At 47.3% G+C, this 25,306-nt stretch overlaps 1 protein-coding gene across 2 annotated transcripts in view; it reads right to left on the reverse strand.

Moving 5' to 3' along the window:
* The window catches only part of TBX5 (T-box transcription factor 5), a 55,717-nt gene that overhangs the window by 26,046 nt on the left and 4,365 nt on the right, over positions 1-25,306 (reverse strand). For both annotated transcript variants that reach the window (XM_063646754.1, XM_054445181.2), the window contains exons 2-7: positions 23,547-23,731; positions 21,599-21,693; positions 19,262-19,381; positions 18,311-18,458; positions 14,486-14,638; positions 5,589-5,680 (exon numbers count right to left, since the gene is read on the reverse strand). In XM_063646754.1, the coding sequence (XP_063502824.1) occupies positions 5,589-5,680; positions 14,486-14,638; positions 18,311-18,458; positions 19,262-19,381; positions 21,599-21,693; positions 23,547-23,693 (755 nt within the window). In that variant the 5' untranslated portion in view covers positions 23,694-23,731. The remainder of the gene's footprint in view (positions 1-5,588; positions 5,681-14,485; positions 14,639-18,310; positions 18,459-19,261; positions 19,382-21,598; positions 21,694-23,546; positions 23,732-25,306) is intronic.

Below are 25,306 nucleotides of genomic sequence, written 5' to 3' on the forward strand. Positions count from 1 at the left end.
TGAATAAGTAATTGAGTCTCTGGGCCTCAGTTTCCTGTTCTGCAAAAGAGAGCAGGTGGATCAGATGCTGTCTCCTGGAATCCCTTCTATCTCTACAATTCCATGTTTCTAGGAGCAGCTCTCCTCATACCTGTCAGAGACACTCCAGCTGGCTTTCAGAGATCTTCAGAATCTGACCCCTACTCCAGCCCCCTAGACTTCTAGACCCTTGCCCACTTCTTCCTTGCTTCAACCCAGAACATCCTTCTTCCCAACAGATTCAGGTCCCATTCTCTCTATGAGGCCTACTTTTACCCTCTCCATAAAGCCTACTCTGCCCCAGTTCCAGCTCCAGCTCCTTTGGCTCCTAGGAAGTTCAGAACTTGTTTGAATACATCTTGAAGACTGAAGCAAAGTCCAAAGAAAGAATTGTTCTATAAAAAACCAGGGCCTAGATGGTTTCAAACAGCAATGGCACTCTCAAGCCTTTCTTTGTAGGTGGTTGAGCTTTTATGTGTGTTTCTCAAATTTCTGTGGTTTGCATATTATCTTGACAATGTTCCCCAAACCTTGATACGAGCCGTTTTGCTATTCAGTTAATATTCCTCTTTAATCAGCCTTAACTCCCCTCCCTTCCTTCCTTCTTTTCTTCCTTTCTTATAACTCAGTCCATTCTGAGCAATAACATCTATGAAATCACAGGACTGATGTGTCCATGGGTCTGCGCACCATCTAAAACCTGTAGTTCCCATGATTTAGAAGGCCAGGACATGAGGACTGCTTGAGACCAGGAGTTTGAAACCAACCTGGGCAATATAGTGAGATTCCATCGCTACAAAAAATTAGCTGGGCATGGTGGTATGCACCTGTAGTCTGGCTACTTCAGATGCTAAGGCAGGAGGATTGCTGGAGCTCAGGAGTTCGAGGCTGCAGTGAGCTATGATTGTGCCACTGCATGCCAGCCTGGGTGGCAGGGAAAGACCGTGTCCTAAATAAATAAATAAATAGTTTTTATAAAAAAAAATCTCCTTTGTCACCAATCTAAGGGTACTGCAATTTAGGGAAATATTAGTTTTTAGGATTAGATTTTTTTTAAGTCACAGATTGACTAACCTTTCTAAATAAACTTGGCACACCCTTTAATTGGTCTGCTTAAGACAGGATGTTTAAATGACTTTATGCTTTGTGCTTTCCCATAGCTCCCAAATTTTTATAATAAGCAGTGATTGCTCCTGTAACTAGAAACCATTAAAAAATGTTGGAAAATAAAGAAGACATCATCTGCGTTTTCCAAACACAGGGAGTTGGGCCAAGAGGTAGAGGGCGGAACAGCCAGACATTTGCCAAGCAAATCCAAAAGTTACTTCTGTGGAATAAGTGCAAGGTAATGCTTAACTCTCTGTAACCCTACCTCACTCCCTTCTACCAATTGTTGGAATTAGAGGATATTTCATCCCTCCTGCTTTTCTCCCATAGCCAGCTGTCACCGGGTGTGTAAGGGACAGGAAACAGGATTACAAGATTAGCAGTGAGCCTGCCATTCCTGCCTGGCTGTTATCAAGGCTGACTCTGGAGAGCCATATTCCCCACTTGTCACTACTGACTGCAACCTGGGGGTTGGGAGAATGACCCAAAATAAATTCTGAACAAGGGCAAAATTGGGAGTACTGGGGAGCTTTCCCCCAAATTAGTTAAATTTTACTAAACATATAGACTAGGAATCAAGCACTCTATAGGCATTTGCTCATATAATTTTTACAGGAACCCTAGAAAGTAGAGGCTATACTTATCTATGCCCCTCCTGCAGATGAGAATACTGAGGTTCCATGAGGTTAAATCACTTATCCCAGGGCACATACTGATAAATGTAGAGCAAGAATTGACCTCAGGTTTGTCTGACTCCAAAGCCTTCTGTGGGAACCACTCTTCTTCACTCTTTCTCCTTCCCCAAGGACATGTCTGGAGACCTTGGCCAATGACCTCATCTACTCCCCCAACTTCATCAGTGGTTAGTTCAGCCCTCTGGTTTCCAGGGCAACTGCTAACATGGCCACAAAGACACACATGGCTCTTAGGCTGAGAGGTTTGACTCAACATGTCAATTACTGACTTTCTACCAATGACTAGCCACACTTTTCCTCCATTCCATCTTCAAAGTTCCTACCCATTAAGGACACCTAGTCCAGGCCTCAAGCAATCTGCAATACCTTGACAGACGGTTAGGACAGCCAATTCAGGCCAAAGAGGAGTCATCTGCCTAAATATATAAACAGCTGTGTCACCAGCCTGGGCAACCTGGGGAGATACTGCCTCTACAAAAATACAAAAATTAGCTGGATGCAGTGGCATGTGCCTGGACACTCAGCTCCTTGGGAGGCTGAAGCCAGAAGACCACCTGAGCCTGGAAGGTTGAGTCTGCAGTGAGTCGTGATCGCACCGCTGCCCTCCAGCCTGGGCAACAGAGCGAGGCCCTGTCTCAATCAATCAATCAATCAATCAATAAGTAAGTACACAAACAAATGAATCTGTGTTTAGAACTTTAGGAGAGTTGGCCAGGGGCTGTGGGTAATGTCTGTCATCCCAGCACTTCGGGAGCCTGAGGCAGGAAGATCACTTGAGTCCAGGGGTTCTAGACCAGCCTGGGCAGCATGGTGAAACCCTGTCTCTACAAAAAATACAAATTTAGGCTAGGCGTGGTGGCTCACACCTGTAATCCCAGCACTTTGGGAGGCCGAGGAGGGTGGATTGCCTGAGGTCAGGAGTTTGAGACCAGCCTGGCCAACATGGTGAACTCCGTCTCTACTAAAACACAAAAATTAGCCAGGCGTGGTGGTGAACGCCTGTAATCCCAGCTACTCAGGAGGCTGAGGGAGGAGAATCTCTTGAACACAGGAGGCCGAGGTTGCAGTGAGCGGAGATCACGCCACTGCACTCCAGCATGGGTGACAGAGGGAGACTCCACCTCAAAAAAGTAACAATAATAAAATAAAAACATACAAATTTAGTCAGGCATGCCTGCAGTCCCAGGTACTTGGGAGGTTGGAGGATCATCTGAGCCTGTGGATGTCAGGGCTGCAGTGAGCTGAAATCGTGCCACTGCACTCCAGCCAGAGCGACAGAGTGAGACCCTGTCTCCAAAAAAAAAGAGCTTTAGGAAAGACTCCCTCCTTGATGACTGACATCTGAGCTCTCACACACCTGCACATGCCCACCTGTCTCTACTTTCATAGCTGGCTGTCATCTGTCCAATCAGCTTCCAAAGTTCCGGGCCCGGTTCGGACACAGAAAAGCCTGGAGGGCAACTGGTAAAGTTTGAGGGGCTGATTCCCAGGAGGGGTCCTGGGGGAGACATGGGCTGACCACACAGTCTGTGGCCAGGGAAAGCTTCTTGAAGGAAGGAAAAGCTACAAGGAGACCCAGTGATGGTTGGGAGATGGCCTGGTGAGAAGGAGGGAAAAGAGTTTGACTCAGACGAAACGTGTGTTCGAAGGGCCAAAAATAAAGGAAAGAACACAGGTTTGAAGCCTTTTCTTTAGCATGATTGACACATATTAGGGGGACACTGGTGAAGGACAAACCTAGGGGGGTGGCCAGGCCAGATGGGAAGGTCATGGCTAACCAGGCAAAAGAGTCCAAACCTTATACTGATGGCAACAGGGGGCTTGGACATGTTCTCCACTGCAAAGAGACCTTGCCTGATTTGTGTTTTACAAAGATCTCTTTGATGGCTGCCTAAAGAAAGTCCCTGGAGGAGACCAGGACTGAATTTGGGTCTCAGTTAGGAGGCTGGTGGCGGCTAGAATTAGCACCCTGGCAGAAGAGGGCTGAATTCTGAGTTATGCTGGAAGGTATAATCAGTAGGAGGTGGTAACTGGTAAAGTTTGAAGGGATGATTCAACACACCTTAAATCTATTATTCACCCCCTGCCCTTGACCTTGTAAAAAAGGAGGGAAGAAGTGAGAGATGATGAAACCCTTTGATTGCAGGCTGGAATGGGTGATTTCCCTTCAGCTCCCACCTGCACAGCAGGAACTTTGCCTGTAGGACTGAGAGGTGACTTTGTGTGGCAATGACTAAGCCACCTTAACGGCAAATCGCCATCAGAATGGGATAGGAACAGAAAGTCGGCACTCTGAGCCCAGGGCCGTGAATAATTGAACCTCTCTCAGCTAAAACATGATATTTGTTGTCATCTTTTCCACTGATCCTATGGCCCAATCAATTTCAAAATGTAGATGCTTAAAACCAAAAACAAATTTTAAATAACAAACTCAGAACTTGCCTATTTTAGCCACAAAAAGTACCTTGTGAGTCCACAATCTTGAAGGAAACCAATTTATGAAAACAGGAATGTGTGCACAGATGTACCACACTCCTTGTTTTTTTAATGTTTGGAAACAGGGTCATTGTCTTGTTTTTTTTAATATTTGGAGACAGGGTCTTGCTATGTTGTCCCAACTGCAGTGCAGTAGTGTGATCATAGCTCACCGCAGCCTCGAATTCCTGGGTTCAAGAGATCCTCCTGCCTCAGCCTTCTGAGTAGCTGGGGCTACAGGAACATGCCACCTGGGCTAGCATTATTTTTTAAAAAGCGTGCAAAATTTGACCTGATAAGCCAGCTATCTAAAAACAATTTTTCCACTGCATGTATTTCTAAACCTAATATTAAAACCACAGATCTAAGGTCTTTCTCCCTTTCTGTTCTTAGGTCTCTCATCTTTCTTTGAATGAATATATCTGTCTATCTGCCTGACTCTCCCTTTTCACATTTTCCAGAAAGGATAAAGAAAACATGCAAAAGGATCTCATTTTATTTTGAAACACTAAACCCACCAAACAGAAAAAAAGAGAACACGCACACACACACACAACACACACACAAACCTTCTTGGTCAGAGGGATCAAGATGTATTTCTAATTCGCTTGCCATATGGTAAGTTATTCTGGAAGCACATCAAGAGGTAGAGAGAATGTTCCACAAAATTGGCAATGCTTGTACAATCCTTTCAAATCAGACCAAATTCCCACTATGTACATTTGCTACAGCCCGTTCTATTCATCATATCAGCAACTATGACCACAGGATATGTAAAAATACCGAGCAATTTTTAGCACCAGCTTCCAATCCTCCAGTGCCCTGGACACCACATGGTGTCAAGTTAGTCTGTATTTCACCCTCAGGAAATCAAGTCATTAACTTCTCTTTCATTTACCAAGAGCTGTTGCCAAAAAAAAAAAAAAAAAAAAAGAAGCGTTCATCGGCTGTGACTTATGGGAAGAAAAAGAGAAAGGGTTTCCCTACAGGGAGAGAGACAGCAGAGAAAGAAGAGAAAGCTGTGCCTTTTGTTCCCTGGGAGAATGGAGAATGCCGAACTCTTTGTACCTTCTCTCCACTAGAAAATGTATTCTCCAGGTTGCCCAATGGTGCCAACCACATGTGAGGGTTATCAAAAAATGGGACAGAGGGGGCTCATTCTCCCCATTTCCCTGTGCCTGGCATTCTACGGGCAGGAAGGCTGGTGGAGGGAGGTGCTGGGTTGCTGCTGGCTTACCTGGGTAATTTGAGGGGTATGTGTGGAGGAGAAAGTTGAGGAATCCACTTTCCTACCTTTGCATTCTTGACATTCTGTGCAGCTCCATGTCATCACTGCCCCGAAATCCTTTGGCAAAGGGATTATTCTCAATCTTTAATTGCGTGATCTGAAGGAAAGAGGAAGAGAGAGCAAGCTGGTTTTCACTTGATTGCTGCAAGACCACCTCGGGACATGAGCTAATAATAAATGTCATGGAAATGCAGCCTCTGGCAACCAAAAGAAGCAAATTAAGCCAGTCACGTCAATGAGACCCACCACTTCATTCAAGTGGAGGCTTTGAAAAATGTCCTCCATTGGACTGCTTTTAAAAGGCGAAAAACACCTGGATTTGGTTTGCCCATTAATTGGAGTCATACTCTGCATCATTCCAGCCGGGTTCTTTTTTTTTTTCCAATCTTGTATTTTGTGTTTTAAACACCATCTAGGCCTCAATACTCAGTACTCCCTCCCCTTTGGAAAGCTGTGCATGTTGACATGATCGTTGCACATCAGGCAGCATGGTAATCTCCATTTGGAAGGGTTGACCCATCATGTGTTTCTGCAGAAAACATGCCTTGATTATTGCATTCGAAAATTATATTATGCCTCATTTCATGTTCATTTCATAGTTTTGCAGATAGCATTTCCTAGTTCTGATGGAGAATGGTGCCTAATGAAATAAACACCAATATACATAATGATAACTTATATAATAGCTATTGAACAGCACCAAACCTCTTTAATGTCCTAAGCAAAGAAGAGAGGTTTCTGTCTTGGAAATCTGTGTTGCAACATAAGGCATAGTTACAGAACAAGGTCTTTTTGCACGTTTTGGTTCCAGGCCCAGAACTTTAATTTAATCCATCAACGCATTATATTAGTGTGAATGCACAGTAGCAGACCCAGGTGACAGAATGCAACCATACGGAGTTTGCTAGAAGTATTTCCTGAACATTGCATGTGAACTGAATTTTCATAGAGAACATAGAGAATCATGTTATAGACATGAGAGCAACATGACTCAAACTTCAGTCATTCAGGGTTTTAATTCACTATTATTGCCATATCTATACAGCACCTGTACACTGGCTTAATATTTTTATTTAAATCAAACCACTTTTAATTTACATTTATTTCACACAAATATGATATCACTTTGTATGACAAACTAGAATCACTTGCTACTCAATAAGAAGAAAACAAATATATGAAATTGTCTTTACTCGTATCCAAATCTTGCCTTCTCTTTGTTGCAAGTACGAATTAGACACTTTTAGAGAACTAGTTAACACAAACTAGTACTGAACTGAGACTCCCTCTCTAACAGAAGACTAGAAAGATAATTTTAAAAAGAACAACTTTCAGCCAGGCATGGTGGCTCACGCCTCTAATCCCAGCACTTTGGGAAGCCAAGGTGGGTGGATAACTTGAGATCAGAAGTTCAAGACCAGCCTGGCCAACGTGGTAAAACCCTATCGCTACAAAAAATACAAAATTAAAAAAAAAATAGGCTGGTATGATGGCAGGCTCCTATAATCCCAGCTACTCCAGAGGCTAAGGCAGGTGAATCACTTGAACCCAGGAGGCAGAGATTGCAGTGAGCCGAGATCACACCACTGTACTCTAGCTTGGGCAACAGAGCAAAATTCCATCTCAAAAAAAACAACAACAAAAACAAAAACAAAAAAAACACTTTCTCTGTGATTTCATCATATTCAAGTATCCCTAAACATCATCTCAAGTCTTTCCCAGTAGTATAGTTACAGATTTGAGAAACTGTGCTTGATAAAGGAATGTACCCTCTAATTTCTTCATTTGAAGAGAGGAATTCTTACCTATTCTGCCTTCTGGAAGAGATAACCTATGAGGTTTACCTCTAACCCCAAAATTATTGAAAATAAAATTATTATATGTATGTGTACCTATGTGTATTCACCACAAAAAATATACATACAATTAATATTTTAAGATATATGATTCCAACTATACAACACTCTAGAGAAAGCAAAACTGTGGAGTCAGTTAAAAGGTCAGTGGTGGCCACAGGTTGGAAAAAGGGAGGGATGAATAGGCAGAGCCCAGAGGATTTTTAGGGTTGTGAAACTACTCCCTATGATACTATAAAGGCAGGTACACGTCATTATGCATTTGTCCAAACCCATGGAATGTACAACACCAAGAGTGGGCCCTAAGGTGAACTATGGACTCTGGGTGATGATGATGTGTCAATGTAGGCTCATCAACTGCAATAAATGTTCCACTCTGGTGCAGGATGTCCGTGGTGGGGGTGGCTGTGCATGTGGTGGGGAGAAGCTATAGGGGAAATCTTGGTATGTTCTGCACAACTTTGCTGTGAACCTAAAACTGCTCTAAAAAATGAAGCCTTTTGGTTTTGTTTGGATATGGGGTCTCAATCTATCACCCAGGCTGGAGTGCTGCAGTGCGAACATAGCTCACTGCAGCCTCAAACTCCTGGGCTAATGCAATCCTCCTGCCTCGGCATCCCGAGCAGCTGGGACCACGGACATGCACCACCACGCTGGGCTAATTTTTTTATTTTTATTTTTAGTTTCAGTTGAGATGAGGTTTTGCCATGTTGTCCAGGCTGGTCTGGAACTCCTGAGCTCAAGCAATCCTCCTGCCTTGGCCTCCCAAAGTACAGGGATTACAGGCTGAGCCACTGTGCCCAGCCAGGTTTTTTGTTGTTGTTGTTGTTTGAGACGGAGTCTCACTCTGTCACTCAGGCTGGAGTGCACTGGCACGATCTCGGCTCACTGCAACCTCCACCTCCTGGTTCAAGCAATTCTCATGTCTCAGCCTCCCAAGTAGTTGGGATTACATGTGCCTGCCACCACGCCCGAGTAATTTTTGTAGTTTTAGCAGAGACGGGGTTTTAACATGTTGGCCAGGCTGGTCTCAAACTCCTGATCTCAGGTGATCTGCCTGCCTCAGCCTCCCAAACTGCTGGGATTACAGGCGTGAGCCACCATGCCCAGCTGAGCCAAGTATTTTTTTAAATTATTTATTTATTTATTTTGAGATAGGGTCTCACTCTGTTACCCAGGCTGGAGTGCAGTGGAGTGATCATAGCTCACTACAGCATTGACCTCCCAAGCTGGAGTGATCCTCCCACCTTGGCCTTCCAAAGTGCTGAGATTATAGGCATGAGCCACTATTCCTACCCTAAAGTCTATTTTAAAATATTTTTAAAGTATCCATGTGTGTGTGTGTGTGTGTGTGTATGTGTGTGTGTGTATGTACACATTCTCCCTCCCCCAACCTTTTTTTTTTTTTTTAGGTTTTCGGAGAGACAGAGTCTCACTATGTTGCCCAGGCTTGTCTTGAACTCCTGGGCGCAAGCAATCCTCCAGCTCTTGGCCTCCCAAATTGTTAGGATTCCAGGTGTGAGCCACCACACCCAGCCCATTTTTGTTTAACTGTGTCTATTCCTGTAGCTTTCAGATTATTTATTTATTTTTTATTTTTTGAAACGGAGTCTCACTCTGTTGCCCAGGCTGGGGTGCAGTGGCACGATCTTGGCTTACTGCAAACTCCGCCTCCCAGGTTCAAGTGATTCTCCTGCCTCAGCCTCCCCAGTAGCTGAGATGACAGGTGCCCACCACCACACCTGGCTAATTTTTGTATTTTAGTACAGACAGGGTTTCACCATGTTGGCCAGGCTGCTCTTGAACTCCTGGCCTCAAATGATCCACTCACCTTGGCCTCCCAAAGTGCTGGGATTACAGGCATGAGCCACCACGCTTGGCCTCAGATTTTTTCTTGACTCTTCTGAATGAGTAGAAAAATCTATAAAATCCTTTCGGAAAGTCATCTTAAGATGTGTACTCCTGTATTCACTTGTATTTTAAGAGTCTAAAAACCCAACACCTAATGGGGCTTTTCTTTCTCACTCAGCCTTTATCACAATGAAATTTCACCCAGTTGACCATAAATCATCTTTTAATGGACTTGCAAAAAGTTAAGGAGAAATAGATCATTTAAAAGTGGATGAAGGACATCTTTTCCTCCCACTTCCCAGCCTGCCCCACCGCAGTCTCAGAAGTAAATGTTGAAGATGGTGAGGCTGTGACACCAGAATTTAGTGCGGATCTGAGCATGAGAATTAGTGCTCAGTCCATGTGTCCTTGCTCCACCAAGAACTCAGAACAAAAAATTGCCCCAAGGAAAGAAGAAAATGGTGAATTTTATGTTATCAGCAAAAACCTTTTGCTCAAATCCATTCCTTGCACCTCAGATTGGCTATTACCTAATCTTGCACTTACCATCATAGCTTGCAAAAATATGATTGCATAGGATAAGCACAATTTCTTATATATTCACTTAGGTATGTTGATCTTTACACATAACTTCTTTTGGAAACTGATTATAGATGCCTATATGACCTAAGAATTACCCTTGAGAAATGTCAACATACAACATACATTGTCTGCAGGTCAAAATATCTGTCCACTTACATACTATAACCATGTTTATAAAATTCTCTTCCTAATATGCTGTGTGTTAGATCATGGGCACACAAACTGATACACCTGGAATTTGGTGGAATTTCCCGGTTCCACCAAAAAGCTTCACTGAAACTGACTTCTATTCACCATGCAAATGTACTCCCTTCAAAATCAACATAAAACCGGATATCCGGGAGAGATTTGGGAGTGGGGGAAAAACAAACATAAATACCAGCTCCAACTGAGACAGAGGTTGTAAAAATTAATGAGAATAATTGTTGTGAATTCTTGCTTTTGAAAAAAATTTTTTAAAACCCTCACGAGGACCAAAAATCTTAATTATGTCTCTCTATTAAGGGTTCATTTCCTGGTCCGAACCAGAAACCTCATACCTCATAAATATAGACTCCTTACACAATGATTTAAGCAGGAGGAAAATGCCTTTTAATGGCAAAGTTAAGTTAATATCTGGGGATAGACATTGCTTGCATACACAGCCATTGTTGCAAGAACAGGGAAATGAAATGCCCACGTGACCTTTTTTTAACACCTAAATATTTCTAGGGATTGCCCTGGGAGCTGCTGACAACTGCAGTGAAAACTTTACAAAAACGTGTTTCACAGAATGAACGTCGCTGGGGAAGATTTGAGTTTTTAAATATCTTTTTCAAGCTGTCAACCATCTGGGGAAATAAGTCCCAAATCCAGCCCGAGATCACAGCTGGGCTGAGGAAATGTGTCTCGTCATTAGAGGCCCAGTGGTATATGGGTATGTGATTGCAGCCTAAGAAATGAACCCTGTATCATACCTACCTCCACCTGGTACCTACATCCAAATAGAGACAGATCATTCCTAAGGCACTGGGCCCTTTGACCATAAAAACGGTGGCCCTTATTTTTCCAAATTGTCTTGGCAATTTAATCACATGCATTGCTTTTCTTTTCCCTGCTCATTTATCCAAGGCGAAACGCTAGACAAATAGTCCTTGAATTGATGACATGATCAGGGAATGAGCCAACTAAACCACAAAGACTAAAATATGCAGTTGTTTTTCAACCACAGGAATAAGAACTTATTTAAATTCCCAGTCTTTCAGATTCTAAACTAGCCAGGAAGTTAGAATGAGTAAACAAAGAGTTTTCCGAAGTCTGTGTTTTGGATGGAGTCGCCCTGTTAATAAACTGATCTGCTAAGTAGTCAATCAATGGTCCATCAATCATTGCTAATGCTCTGTGCTAGCTGTCTGCCAGGTCCCACATGACACACTTGCTGGGAATTATCTCATTGAATCCTCACAACAACCCTATGAGGTGAGTTCTCTTATTATCCCCATTTTACAGGTGGGGAAATGGAGTTAAGTCATTTGCCCAAAGTTAGATAGGTTTGAACCTGAGCAGTCAGCCTCCACAGTCCTCCACCTTAACCCTATGCAATGGTGAGCTCAGCTGGCTTCTACGCATGAAGTCAGAAGTCTCAACACCCAGTCCAGGTGGGACAATAAAGTAGCAAGACTGAGTCCACAAATCACATGCAACCCTGGCCCGCTTATTTAAATCACACATCATATATCCATGTGGGAAATGTTTGCAGGGGCCCTGCACTTGACTGGGAAAGTGCACAGTTTTGGATTTGCTCCTGAAAAAGAAAATAGGTGTCTTTGGTGCTTTAAAGTAAGAAGTGGGGGAGGGTAACAGAAAGTTGTCTCCCATGAAATTTCTCTCCTGGATGTCAAGGAATCTGTCAGGCTGGCTAAACAGAACTTTATGCACTGCTCAACTGGGCTCCCTGACTCAATCAATACAGAAAAAAAAGCAATTATTGTGTGTGAACACTTAGTGTGGCCGTGAAATACGCATATATCCAAATGCATATTTGGAGACACACATTCTTAGACCTGTGAGCATTCAGACACACGATTCCCTGGATTGTGCTAAAAAAAAAAAAAAAAAAAAAAAAAAAAATCACACATACACACCCTATTGGGCAGGCAGGCATTCATGCACATCAATCACTAAATATGTGCATTGGGGAAGAAATTTTTTAAATAGCTATGTAAAGTGTGTTGGGCATATTCACAAATGGTTGCAGTGACAGTTTCACAGGTATACATATATATACACATGAAGCTTATCTAGTTGTCTATTTCATATGTGGCAGTTTATTAGATGACAATTATGCCTCAATAAGGCTGTCAACAGAGAGAAGGAGAGAGGGAGTGAGTTTGCCCACATTTATCCACACCTGATGAGTCTTAAGACTATAACTACACAGAATTTAGGGTGTTTCTTCCAAAGGACCTGAGCACTCAGATGGGTTTTTAAGCAGGTGACTTTTATATGTCTACCCTTTCCTATCCTCCTGTATGAACTTGGGCTTTCTTGGGGTAGAGCGGGGAAAGATCTGATTTATTTTTGGACCCCTGTCTGGTCTGAGAGCATGTAAGTATATACATATATAGGAAGAACTGAGCTTCCTTATTGCTATTTTTTTTTCTGTGACCGTCACCACAAACCTAAACACAGGTTTACAGCAACCACTGAGGGAAACAGGTTTCAAGGAGCCAGACTCAAATTGGCCTGAAATAGTTTTGCATCTTTCAGGGCATTTGACCCTCAGTTTTGCTCTTTCTGGTTCAACAAGTGGAAGGATACTCAGAAAAATCCTCCTACCCATTTAAAAAGGAATGGTGTTTTGAGGGGAATGAGTTTTCTTTCTGAGGGCAGGAAGCTCTCTCTCGACCTGGGTTCCCAGACAGGCTATGTGGCCTGGAAAGGACTGTCTATCACAGCTTGGCCTGTTCACAGACAATCTGGATTTGGAGATTACCCACAGCATTTTGGAACAGTCCCGGCCTCAGTTGGGGTATTCTCTGCCAAGCCAGCCTGCACTGGAATGACCTTTGAGGGGTGACGGGAGGATCTGGGGTGCTAAGCCTTCCTCTCACCCTTCTCCGGCCTCTCCTGTCCAGTCCGCAGCTCCTGCAGTTCCCCCTCCACCCCAGCCTTGCTGGTGGGGACAGTAGCTAAGAAAAGGGAGGGGCACACCATCTCCACATCCATCTAGGTGACCTGCCCTCACAGATCCCCTATGGACCCCCCTCCCACCTTGCCCTTCCACAGCCTTCTAAGCCCAAATCACTGCTTAATACTCCTAACAGTCTACAACCACACAAGGGCAGGGGGCCCTCCCCCAGCACCTATTGCTCGCCTCTCCAGATTCTAGAACTTTTCATACCAAGGCTTAGGAAACATTAAATCCCTCCTGCCACCCACAATAAAACAAATCCACATGCACTCGGGTATCTAAGGAAGAGAGGTGAATCCTGACAAGTCGAGACAAGCTTTCTCCTGAGGAAAAAGAGAAGATCCTCCCCCACCCTCCAACCTGCCGCTATAGGCAGCCTGCTCCAAAGTCATTGTCAAGCTTTGAAATGCCGAAACCAGCGCCTGGATTTTGAACCTCATGGGGTCTGACTTTCACACAATCCATCCAGCAGCATCCCACCCCTACACCAAACTGCAGCCACCTTCTCCCAAGCAATGCAGGTGTGCCTCCCCTCACCAAGCTGTGGTTCCGCAGGCTCTTGTCTAAGTCCAGCTTGGGAGTGTTATCCCAAGCTGCTGGTGGCTCAGGTTGCTCTATTTTCATTTTAACAAGGCAAACCTTGCTCAAGAATGTGGTCTGGAGTCAGTGATTTCTGAAACAATCAGGGAAGCATCAGGAAAGTCCAATCCTAAGGATCCCAGCAACTTTGCCACTTGCTCTGTTGCCAGTTGGTTGGCAAAATTGGGTGCAGTGGCTCATGCCTGTAATACCAACACTTTGGAAGACCAATGTGGGAGGATCGCTTGAGGCCAGGAGTTCAAGACCAGTCCTGGCAACATAGCGAGACCCCGTCTTTACAAAAAACAAAAGTTAAAAATTGGCTGGGCATAATGATGGTGTGTGCCTATAGTCCCAGCTACTCCAGAGGCTGAGGCAAGGCTGCAGTGAGCCATGATTGTGCCACTGCACTCCAGCCTGGGTGACAGAGTGAGACCCTGTCTCGGAGTGAAAAAAATTAAAAAGGCAGACAGGAGAAAACTGACCCCAGCAGAAACGGTTGCCCCAGAAATGAAATGGCAGCACCAGAGCCATTAAGCAACATTTCTTCCCACTAGACATTTCATAAGATAGTGGGATGCCTTCTCGTGGCATTTGAGTGTGTGGCCCTTCTATGGTTTGATAAGTTTGTTTCTAACTGGTGTGGGTGCATATGTGTGGTTGTGACTGTCATGCCCGGCCCGTGGATGTAGTAAAAACAGCTGAAACCCTTAGGCTGCAGCTTTGTCCCCACCCCAGCACCCTGGGGTCGAGGTTGGTGACTGCTGCCATTCAGAGAAGCAAAGTTCCAGCAGGAAACCCTTGCAGAGTCATGCAAAAGAGCAGACAGCCCCAGGCACTGGTTCCTGGGCTTCAGGCTTACCTTGTGGTTCTGGTAGGAAGTCACTGCTATAAACGCAGTCTCAGGAAAGACGTGAGTGCAGAACGCTGTATTTTTTGAGCCAAATCCATTATTTTCATCCGCTTTCACGATGTGTAATCTAGGCTGGTATTTGTGCATGGAATTTAGAATAATCTAAAAATAATAAAGAAAATGAGATTGTAAGAAAATCAAAACTCCCTTTGTCTCCAGATAAAACCCTGCTCCCCGCCCTCTAAATTCGCCTTGTTATATCGGCTCTCGAAAAATAGATATTTTTCTTCTGTTTTGAAAAGGGGCCAGGGATTTCATTAAAAAGAAACATTTCAAAAATAACAATTTCCAACCGAAAAAGCCAGGGTAATATTCCAGGAATCTGCCCAAGGCATACAGAGCAGTAAATCAGAATTCTTAATAAAGTTTGCTTAATAAATTAACTCCCTGCATAGGGTACTTCCCACCCCCAACGGGAGCTGAGCAAGTCTGGATCGAGGAATCCGCGTCTGGAGGGAAGCCTGAATGGCACTTTTGGATTGACAGGCGGTATGGGGGCACCGGGACAAACAAATAACAAACATAAAAATAACCCCCACTCCCCAAATCTCTAAGGGATGCAAGAGAAGATACCAAGTGTTTGGAAAACTGAAATAAATTTAAAAAATCACCAGTTCGCTGCACAGCATTTTTCTGAGGCTTAGGGTGGGTGATCAGACCTCAAATCTGGGGCCTTTGTTTGGAGAACAAGCAAAGCAGAGTTCGTGAAAAGATATTTGGGGGTTGCGGGTGATCTGCCCTCCAAGGATGTCGGCTCATAAGGTATGGGGAGGAAGCACCCCCCACACCCCTCAAAGAAGGGGCTGGTTGCCTTGGAAACTCCCTTTCTCCAGCTTTATCACGTTTCAGGATCCACAACCAGAATTATCTCCACGCTTGGCCCCAGACAGAACGGCTACATCTGCTTTTTCCGGAATATTCTCTTTCTACTTCCTATCTTCCCCATATTTAGGGGTGCTCCCAGGGACAAGAGGGGTCCTAACTGCTGTAGTTGTGCTGTTATTTTTACAACCACCATTATCATTAGGAAGAGGAGGAGGAGGAGGACTTCCAGGCTGCACGTTCTTGCTGGAGCCAGGGCTAGTCACAGATGAGCATCCTCACCAATAAAATTGGGTTTGTTGTTCTGATGACGCTAGCATTTACCAAAACGCTCTGATACATCCCCACGGAACGTGCGAATCGCCGCGTTTAACAGCCTGAAAGTCTGGCCTGCTTTTTCCCGGGAGCTGAGGAGGTTGTCTCAGTGACTTTGATTATTTGCATTGACGACCCTGGGGCAAGATTCTTGGACCAACCCCGGAGCCCGACCTGGAGCGGGTGGAGGTAGTTGGGGGAGGGGAACCGCGGCCGGGGGCGGGGGAGGGACGAGGAACTCGCCGGCCCCGCGGCTGCCCGACCCCGGGCCGCGCGGCTCTAATCTCCGGCCGCCGTAGCCCGGCCGCCTCCCCGGCCGATAGCGACGCCGACCGGGGCGGCGTGGCGACAGAGAGACGCAGCGGGGCCCCGCTGGCCGCCACAGTCCCCGGCCGGCGGGGCCATCGGCCCGGCTTAGCCAAATTGCTTTGACGGCTGGGGACAGTGTGGAGACATCAGCGAGAGGGCGATCTAATGGCTCCTAATTTCATTAGGCCGGCTCTGAATTAAAAGTCCGGAGTTTGGGGTGGGAATGCCTGGCTTCTAGGCAGTTCTGAGCAGCTCCGAGCCCCTCTCCCCCGCAGGGAAGGTCCTGAAGCTGGCAGGGATGCCAGGAATTTGGTGGTGGAGTTTTGCACCTTCCGCAGGCATCCGCCCTGGAGAGACCCCAAAGGCACTCCAGAGGAGCAGAGAAAAAGCTAGGAGCTGAAATGAGCCTGGGAAACCGTCCCACTTCCCAGCGTCAAGGCCTTACCACGCAGGACCCTACCTAAGGGTCCCATCCTCCAGAAGGAGCCAGCCCACAGATGCATGTGGAACCTTTAGAAATGGTCCCGGTTTCCCCTGGTGCTGATAAGGCATCTGCTGGGGACTGGCAGATACACAGCCAGGGCGGGTCAGCCAATGCCTACGCAAGCTGAATTTACAGAGCACCTCCTGGGAAGCCCAGCAAGAAGGACTCGTGGGCAAAACACCTGGGTTTAACAGAGTGGCTCTGCATTTGCCTGGGAATGCCTTCCGAGCCCTCCAAGCAGGCTGCACAGAGAGTGATTCTTTTTCCTCTCCACCCACCTGCTGAGAGCTGCATTTACCCATCAGTGGGGACCCCTGAGATCCTCTTCCCATCCCAGATCCTGGGGACTTCAGTGCTTCAGCCCCAAGGCCTCAAAGGAGCAGATTTCTCGTTTGGACCTTCATAAACCATCCTCCCCGCCCCCTTGACCAAATTCATTCCCTCCCAGCCCCTTCCTTTCCCTGAAATCGGCGACCATGGGCCTATCTGTTGCTCCTCTTTGAAGCTACAACCTTCCAGGACAGGGAACTCCTTTTGTAATTAGAGAGACCTAGCCGCAAATCTCTGCTCCCAAATACAAGCTGTAGGACCTTGGCAAGTTACCCCCGTCCCCTGGACTCTCCTGTGCAAAAGCTATGCTTCTCCGTCCTCCCCCTAGGCTGCCGTGAGAATCAAATGCCCTAAGACGAATGTACCCACTTGTATGGCAGAATCATCCAGCTAAAAGTTCTAAACGTGAATACAGAATCCGTGTTCTGTTCTTGATTATCTTCTACGATGAGATTTGGGGACATTTTTTCAAAAATCAGTGTTTTGTGTTTTGTTTTTCTTTGGGGAAGAGGGGTGATGACCCTACTAAGAATCCACTAAAACCTACACATTCTTTTGGGTGGTGGGCAAGCTGCACATTCAATACCCTGCATTCAGTTTCAGGAAATTCACCAGTCCCCTCTCTTGGGTCCAATCCAGACTCCAAGTTTAGGACCCTGGTTTACGTTCGCCTGCTCTGGGCCCAGTGTGGAAAGGGAGAAAGCTGGTTGTTGGAAAAAACAGATCTCCCCAGGAGTATCAAGCTAAAAAGTGGCACTGGCACCATAGTTCTCCTCTGGAAAAGAGGGGGCAGTTTTCCCATCTGGAAAAGAGGGGGCAGGTGAGCTGGGCTCTCCCTCTCCCCTGGAACATACCAAAATTAAGGCAGGCTGGGAAGTGGGGAGGGAAGGTATATGGCTTTCATTGCGGTCCAGCCTCTGTTCAGTCTATACTGGGTATCCACTGGGCTAGGGGGTCCGTATTTTCTGCAAGACTGAAACACAGCCCTCCACTCCTAACCACAGATCGAATTCACAGACTTTCCAGGCCTGGAATGAGCAGCTTCAATCATTCCTTCATCCCTAGGCAAAGGGGGAGGGGTTGGGCCCTAGCGGCAAGGATGTAGCCCCAGACCAGGTGAGCCGGGGGCCGTATCTCCAGCCACCAAGGAACGACAGACCCAGATCTGGGGAGTGTGGATCACAGGGAGGACTGCAGAGGGGCAGATATCTGTGTAGGAGAGTAGTGGAGACAGAGGATGAAGTAGTAGGAAGAAAAAGAAAGCAAAGGGAAAGTGAGTGAGAAGGTGAAAGAAGAGAAAGGAATGAAAGAAGAATTGAGACGGAGGGGAGGAAAAGGAAGAGGAAGGAAGTCCAGATCAAGAAGGTAGAGGCAGAAAGCGACGAAATGGGGGAAAATGGAGGAAAGAAAAGGAGAAATGTAGGCACACACAGCCAAGAAGCGAGAGAAACCCAGTGAGAAGGGAAAGAGGACAAGAGGGAGACAAGGCGGGGAATCCAGGCCACGGTACTCACATGCCCAAATGGGTCCAGGTGGTTGTTGGTGAGCTTGAGTTTCTGGAAGGAGACGAGCTGCCTCATCCAATGAGCCCCGGTGGCGGGGGAGTCTGGGTGCACGTAGAGGCGGCCGGGCATGGCGGGCTCAGCTTTGCCCGTCACAGACCTAGACGAAGGAGAGGTGTACTACAGGCCTGGCTCAGAGTCTGGAGGTAGCGCACTGCACCGAAGCGTGCTTCATTCAGTTCACGCACCAGGTGAGGGTTGTTGAGTAGTAGCTGGGAATAATCTGGAGGCTCTCCCGTCTCCCTTAGGTATCTGCAATCCCAGCTGCCCCAGAATACTTTGTGCCTGCGTCCAGGCAAGCCCCTGGCCCAGCCCTTTCTTCTTACATCCCACAACAAGTGGGATCCCACAAACAAGTGGTGGGTTCTGGAGGTCTGGACGTGCAAAAAGCCTTGAAAATTCCTTGAGGGCTTTCAACAGGGGTTTCATCGTCAGGCCCCTGCACTGCTGGCAGCCATGGGAACAATTCTACCCAAGAAATGGGCCTCTCCTAACTGCTTAACTAGAATACCACGAGCCGATTTTGCAATTTCATAAAAATGCATGTTCAAAGCAGGTAACTCATAAAAAATAACTGTAAATGGTTTTATGCCCCCAGAAATACCTCCAGCACTTGGTAACAATACGCTTTGTAAAAATCCACAACCTGTGGCTGCAGCGATAGACACAGGCACCTCACTTCCTCTGAGCCTCCGTTTTCTCATCTGGAAAACCGGAGCTAATTGTTGTAGTTTCTTCGTCTGAGAATGGTTAGTAAAAAGCAATGGGATAGGCGAACAGACGCCTTTAGCACACAGTAGGAACTAAAAAAAAAAAAAAAGTTCACTGATTCAACTTTTCAACTTTTCGGGAGAAGGTTCCACTTTTCTCTCTCCCCGCTCCACCTGCCACCCCAGTGCCTACCATTTATTATCTGCGAATTTGTATCTGTGATCGTCGGCAGGTACAATGTCCATGAGAAGAATGTACTTCGTTTTGGGATTAAGGCCCGTCACCTTCACTTTGTAACTGGGAAACATCCGCCTAAGAGAGAGGGACGGAGGGAGAGAGGGGGGCGGGAATTAATGCCGGTATTTTAAGGCAGCCTCCATCCATTTTAAGGGAAAAAGCAATTCCTGGAGAAACGTGGAAGCGGAAACTAGCCCCGTTCCGCTCTCCGCAAGATCCATGCCGGGTTTCCCTTGAAGTTTTAGGGAGGAGAAAGGCGAAGGGAGGAGGTAACAGCAGGAGGGCAACTGTAGGTATCCTAAGCTGAAAACAAACCAGGACGCATGCGCCTCTAGAGAACGGGTTTTGAAGATGCTTCAAAGGGACCTCCATTTCAACTCTTGCTAGCCGCCCTTTTCAGAGCCAGACACCTACTATTAATATTTGTGGGGAGAGGAGGCTTATTAGGTACAAAGCTAGGCGCTGATCCTAGAGGATCTGTCTAACCAGGTGCTTCCGCCGATCCTCGCGGTGCTAAGGTGTCACGTGTACCCAAGGTGTGTGCGCCCCAGAGATGCACACGCGTGGGTGCGCACAGGCTTCCCGACCTGGCTTTGGCCCTCTGCCCCTGGAGGAGGGGGAAAGCCGCGGTTCCCAGTATAACTCGGTTAATGACCTCTGACATGGGTCTGTAGCAGGAGTTTATTCCTGAATGCCCCCACAACTTCTCCAAGGCGCCTGGCACTCTTCCTTGGAGAGTCGAAATTCCTTGGCCTTCAGCAAAGAAATTCCAGACCCTTCCAGATCTGGTTTCAGAAAAAGCTGAGGCCTGAACTAAGATCCAGTCGTTATCAAGCCGATGGCCCGGAGCTGTGCCGTCTCTGCTGCCTTTCTGCGCCCTGGCGCACTCCAAATTTCCCTCCACCTTCTGAGGAGCATGCCCCAGAAAGCGAAGATTCTCAAGGCTGGCCCGGGGCGAAAAGACAAGTTGGCCGATCTCGGCTCACTCAGCGATGGCGGGAAGGGTCGAATGGAGGCCTCTCCCTCCGAGCCTCGGAGCCAAAGCCTCTCAGTGTTTATCAGCCTGAGCGAGCGCGCCCGGAGGCAGAGGCGCAGAGGACTTCGCAGGCCTTTTATAGTTAAATCCTCACGGCTCAGGCTCGGGGGGAAAGAGGGACTCGGATGTGTCTTTCCTTCCTGGGGGAATAGGAAGAGGACTGCAGTTCGTTGATATAAACAGAACGCGCCTCCTAGTTCACTCAGGCCTTGGGCCGAGCGGGGAGCAGACTTTGTTTAATTTTAAATAATAATAAATGTCACTGTTGTCAGTTTATTGAGGGAGGCTTCGGCTGGAGAACGGGGGCGGGGGGCGTCTGGAAAGGCGGCTCCACCCTCCCCTTTCACACAGTCGGTGGCTTGGGCCTACAGGTCGCCTGCTCCACACGCCTGCTCGGGGCATCCTCTGGCTTTTTTGCTTTGCGGGACGCGGAAGACCCGTCCAGCACGGGTAGGGATGTGGTCAGGACGTCCCCAGGCCTGGGCGCGCGCGTGCACACGCTCACACACTCACACTAACATACAGAGCTGCACCACTCTCCTTCCTCCTCCCCCAGAAGTCTAGCGTTTCTAGCTAAAACTCTGCGAGCTTTTAAGGGGAACTCCGGGGCGAGTGTCTTGGCGAAGCTGCCTTGTTTATCGGTGTCTGTATATAGAGCCCGGCCGAGCCCCGGTTCAGTTTCAAAGGCTTCGCCTGCTTTCTATAAACAATGAAAGAGGTAGCGAATACATTCAACGATTCAGAGTTTGACAATCGGGTGGGACCCTGGAGCCACTCCAAGGTCAGGGAGGGTGGGAATGAGGGTGGGAGTAAAGATAAAGTCTAAGATCCCTGAAACCCAAAGACCTTCTAGACTCTGTCTTCTCTGGGTCTCTGTTTTCTGTTTTTTCCTTTCCCTCTTCTCTCTTTCCCTCATTACGAATCCAGATACCACGGCCTCCCAAGCTCTTTATTCTTTCTATATGTGAGGTGGGAGAAATGCCCAGTTTCTGGGCTTGAACTTCTGGAGTATTTCCTCCATCCTAGGAGAGATCAATGGAGGAATCTCCCTGTGCCTCTTTAACCAGGATCTATCTTTCTCTCTCTCTTTCTGTCTCTCTCTCTCTCCTCTCCTCTCCTCTCCTTTCTCTTCTTTCTCTGTGTTCCCTCTCCTTTTGCCCCTTTCCTTCCCTCTTCTCTTCGAAGCCACTTTTTCTTCTTCACCTCTCCCACAATTTCTCCTCGCGTCCCTCTCTCTACACAACTAACCATCTCACCTTCCAGCCTTGGTTATGATCATTTCCGTGCCCACTTCGTGGAATTTCAGCCACAGTTCTCTTTCATGGAGAAACACTTTGATTCCCTCCATGCCCTGCAAGAAGGAGAAAAAAGTCACACTGACAAGCCCTGGCAGTAGTGGGCATTTCTTCCCCAAACTCCCCCAAAACACGGAGACTGCTCCTCCTTCCCGCTGGAGCCTGTGGTCTCAGAGGGTAAAAAGTGGCCTCAGCCCACTGCAGAATTATCTGGAGCACCCAACAGCCTCTGCCCAGGAATCCCTATGTAGGCTGAATCCCTGAGGTTTGCAACAACGACTTGAACCCACAGTGCTGTATTGTCTCCTTCTAATGCCACCAGCACAAGGCTATGGAATGATCACCCACCATCAGGGTGCTCCGGAATGTCACTGAGGAGGACTGGAATAAGCAAAAACCAACCAAACAAACAAACCAAAAAAAAAACCCAGAGCCAATTTCAATCCACTTCACCTGAGATATGGGGTGGGGGGGGGACAAACAAACAAACAAACAAACAAAAACAGACCAAAAAAACCTAATCTAGAAAAACTAGAAACCTAATCTAGAAAACCACTCAGAATATTCTCATGTAGACACTCAGATGCCCACACATCAAACATACAGATGTGCAAATACTTGCTTATTCTCGGCCATGGTGAGTGCAAACCTGAACATACATGAATTTTGAAACCTAAAAATGTTTGTATTATCATATGTTCTTACAGTCCAGAAGGATAATTAATCCTAAATATCTGTATTAACAAATCTTCCAGGCTCTCCCTACAAGTAGTTCCATTCACATCCAGCTATTTTGATTATAGGACACGCCTGATGCCATTTAACATTTTGGCTTTCAGCTAAAACTAAATTTACAGAACCGATGCAAATATATATATATACACATACATACATATGTACACACACACATACACACACACACAAACTCTTCATTTTGGAATAATTTACAACAGTCTAAAAAGTGGGGTTGCTTTTCCTTAAAAGAAAAAAAAATCTGTAAGTTTCCTAAACTGTGTTCACGCTCTCTGCTTCTCTACAAATATACACACGTTTTCCTGAAACTTAAAGGCCAAAGAGAGAAGCCGGGGAAAGCCAGGAAGGGATCGAAATCCCAAGGCAGGGTTTTAGCCATGTGCAAGTGTCTCTTCTGGTCGTCACCCCGTTTCACCCCATGTGACACCTTATTTAAAAATCACCGGGATCTACTGAGGGGCCGACTTGAGTGCCCAGTGCGTCCCGGGTTTTGGGCGCAGAGCGCAAGGTGAGGCTCCTCCCTCTGCCTGGGCCCAGGTTGTAGCCTGGCGAACCCGAGGCTCCCGGTGCCCTCCGGGCAAAGACCTGTGCGCTCCCAGCGGCCGGTGATGGCGCGCCAGCCAGCCAGGCCCCGACCGCAAGACAAATGGTGCGGCGCGCGGGTCTAGGCGGAGGCGCGGAGGAGGCAGGAGGAGGCAGGAGGAGGCGAAGGCTACGGAAGATCAGAAAAGGGGTCAAGCCATCGCTCATGCCGGCCTGAATCGGCCGCTGACCTGGCCCTTATTAAGATGCTGGGGGCCGATTCTACACATAGTGCAGAGGGAAAGGAATTATCTAGGCCATGTTAGATGACCCCAAACAGCCGGATAATTGAGATTTCTCGAACAATTTAAATAGATTTCAAAAATCCTTTGGCCGTAAAGATAACCGTCACAATAAAGTAGATGGCAATACGCTAGTATTTGGGGAGACAGGGCAGAGAAAGGTGGAATTGAGTGGGAATAAAAAGGAAAAGGGATGATTATAGTCGTTGGGTTCGTTTTGGGTTTTTTTTTTTATTTTGTTTTTGTTCTGTCCCCGCAAGAGGAGCCGAGCAGGGAAGCCAGACTCTGACTTTGATCTCTGCAAAGGGACCCGAAGCTCGAGGTCTCCTTACCTGCTGGGTGAAGGCGGCCTGCGGGGACGACGGGGACTTGCTGGGGGCCCCGAGCGCGCTCTCGGGTTTCGAATCGCAGGGCAGGTCTTTTGCGTCAGGCTCCAGAGGCGTGTGCGCCAGGCCAAAGCCCTCGTCTGCGTCGGCCATGGTGCGCCCGGGGCCCTGTGCCCGCGCAAGGTTCTGCTCTGAGGACAAGAAGCAGGGGGAGATGGGGGTGGGGAGGAGAGAGAGAGAACGAGAGAAAGGTTGGAGAGCACAATTTTAGTGACAGGAGGGAGCAGTTTGGCCCCCAGTTTCCAGCTACCAGCACCTCCGTTCCCAGCTGAAGGTGACTGCAGAAGACCCTAGAATTATTACTATTACTAGTATTCCTGGTAGTATTACTATTACTTTATGAGCAGGCGCAATCTCTTGCAAAAGACTCGCGTCAGACCCGGAGGAGGCGAGGCCCGCATCTCCCCTGCGCAGGCGCTCCGTGATAAGCAAGCTGCCCGTCAAATTTGTCTGGACTTCTGGAAGAGCCAATAAAGATAAGGCGTGGGTATTTTTGGAAGCCACTAGGTAGGAACCAAAAACAAAACAAAACAAAAACCCAGTGTCCTTTAGAGAATTTCTTTCTTCGCCAAATTACAAGATGCCGTCGAAACTCTTTTTATTAAACCTCACAAGAGGCATCGTTTTCTGCAGCAGGCAAAAATGTCTGAAATAACCCGCCTCTTGCAAAAACAAAAACACAGAAGGGGAATGTTGTACAGATTGAGACTAGGTTCAAAAGAGAATTCATATACATCTTTTATCAGTTACAGGCCTTAACATTAAAAGTCCTTTAAAATTAAAAGTCCTTTTCTTTACCCCAACCTTAAGCAAGATTCGTTAAAAGATAAAAAGTAGCCAAACAGAAGACTGGATGAAGAAAGCCACCGTGCAGCGGTTCCAAGGGAGGCTCATCACTGGGTGCCCGCCACCAGCGCTCTGATGCCGGGCGAGGGATGGCGGGCATTTTGTGGAGTGACCAGGCCGAAAGGGGTTTCTCTGAACTTCAGCCAGGCCTGGCTTGCTAAAACTGCAGGCTCAGGCTCCGGACTGGCGAGGACAAAATCATTCTCGGATAAGTCCTAGGCTGGAGACATTGAATCTGCGGCCCGGGTCCCCGCAATGCATAGAACGGCCCGGGTTTGCAGGCGTATGAGGTTAGAACACACAAAATAACTGCCGCAGAGCTGTTCAAGCCCGATGAGCCTGTCTCCTGCTCTCTGATCTCCTTCCAATCTCTTCTATACTCAAGTAGGAATTCCCCCTAGAACGGAAAGGCTTTGGGAAGCGGGCACAAGCGATGGTCCCCCAAAACCTTAGCAGCTGCTTAAGCAAGGGGCCAGATCCCACCCTGATCTGCAGCGGCCAGAGATCTAGAAATGGGGCCGTGGAGGACAGCTTCTGAGGCCTGACTTGCAAGCAGCTTTCTTCGCCTCGTTCTCGGGGCTTCAGGGAGGCGGCGACTGGAGCCCCGCAGCCCACTCACAACAAAAGAAAGCAGGGCTGGCGCCCCCACACGCGCTCCCATTCACTGCCGGCCGCGGGGAGAATCCTACCCCGCGCCCTCGCCAGGGTCCCAGGGAGCTCCGGGCTGGCGGAGGCGAACAAGATGTGGTTTGACAGAACCAGGCCGTGCTTCTGCAAACCTCAATGCCGCTCCGCCAGCCGCGGCGGCCTCCCGGACTCCATTCGCCGGGGAGCTCCGAGCCGCGCAAAATCTCTGCAAG

Source organism: Pongo pygmaeus, chromosome 10 (genome assembly GCF_028885625.2).
Source record: "Pongo pygmaeus isolate AG05252 chromosome 10, NHGRI_mPonPyg2-v2.0_pri, whole genome shotgun sequence".
NCBI classification, from domain to species: domain Eukaryota; kingdom Metazoa; phylum Chordata; class Mammalia; order Primates; family Hominidae; genus Pongo; species Pongo pygmaeus.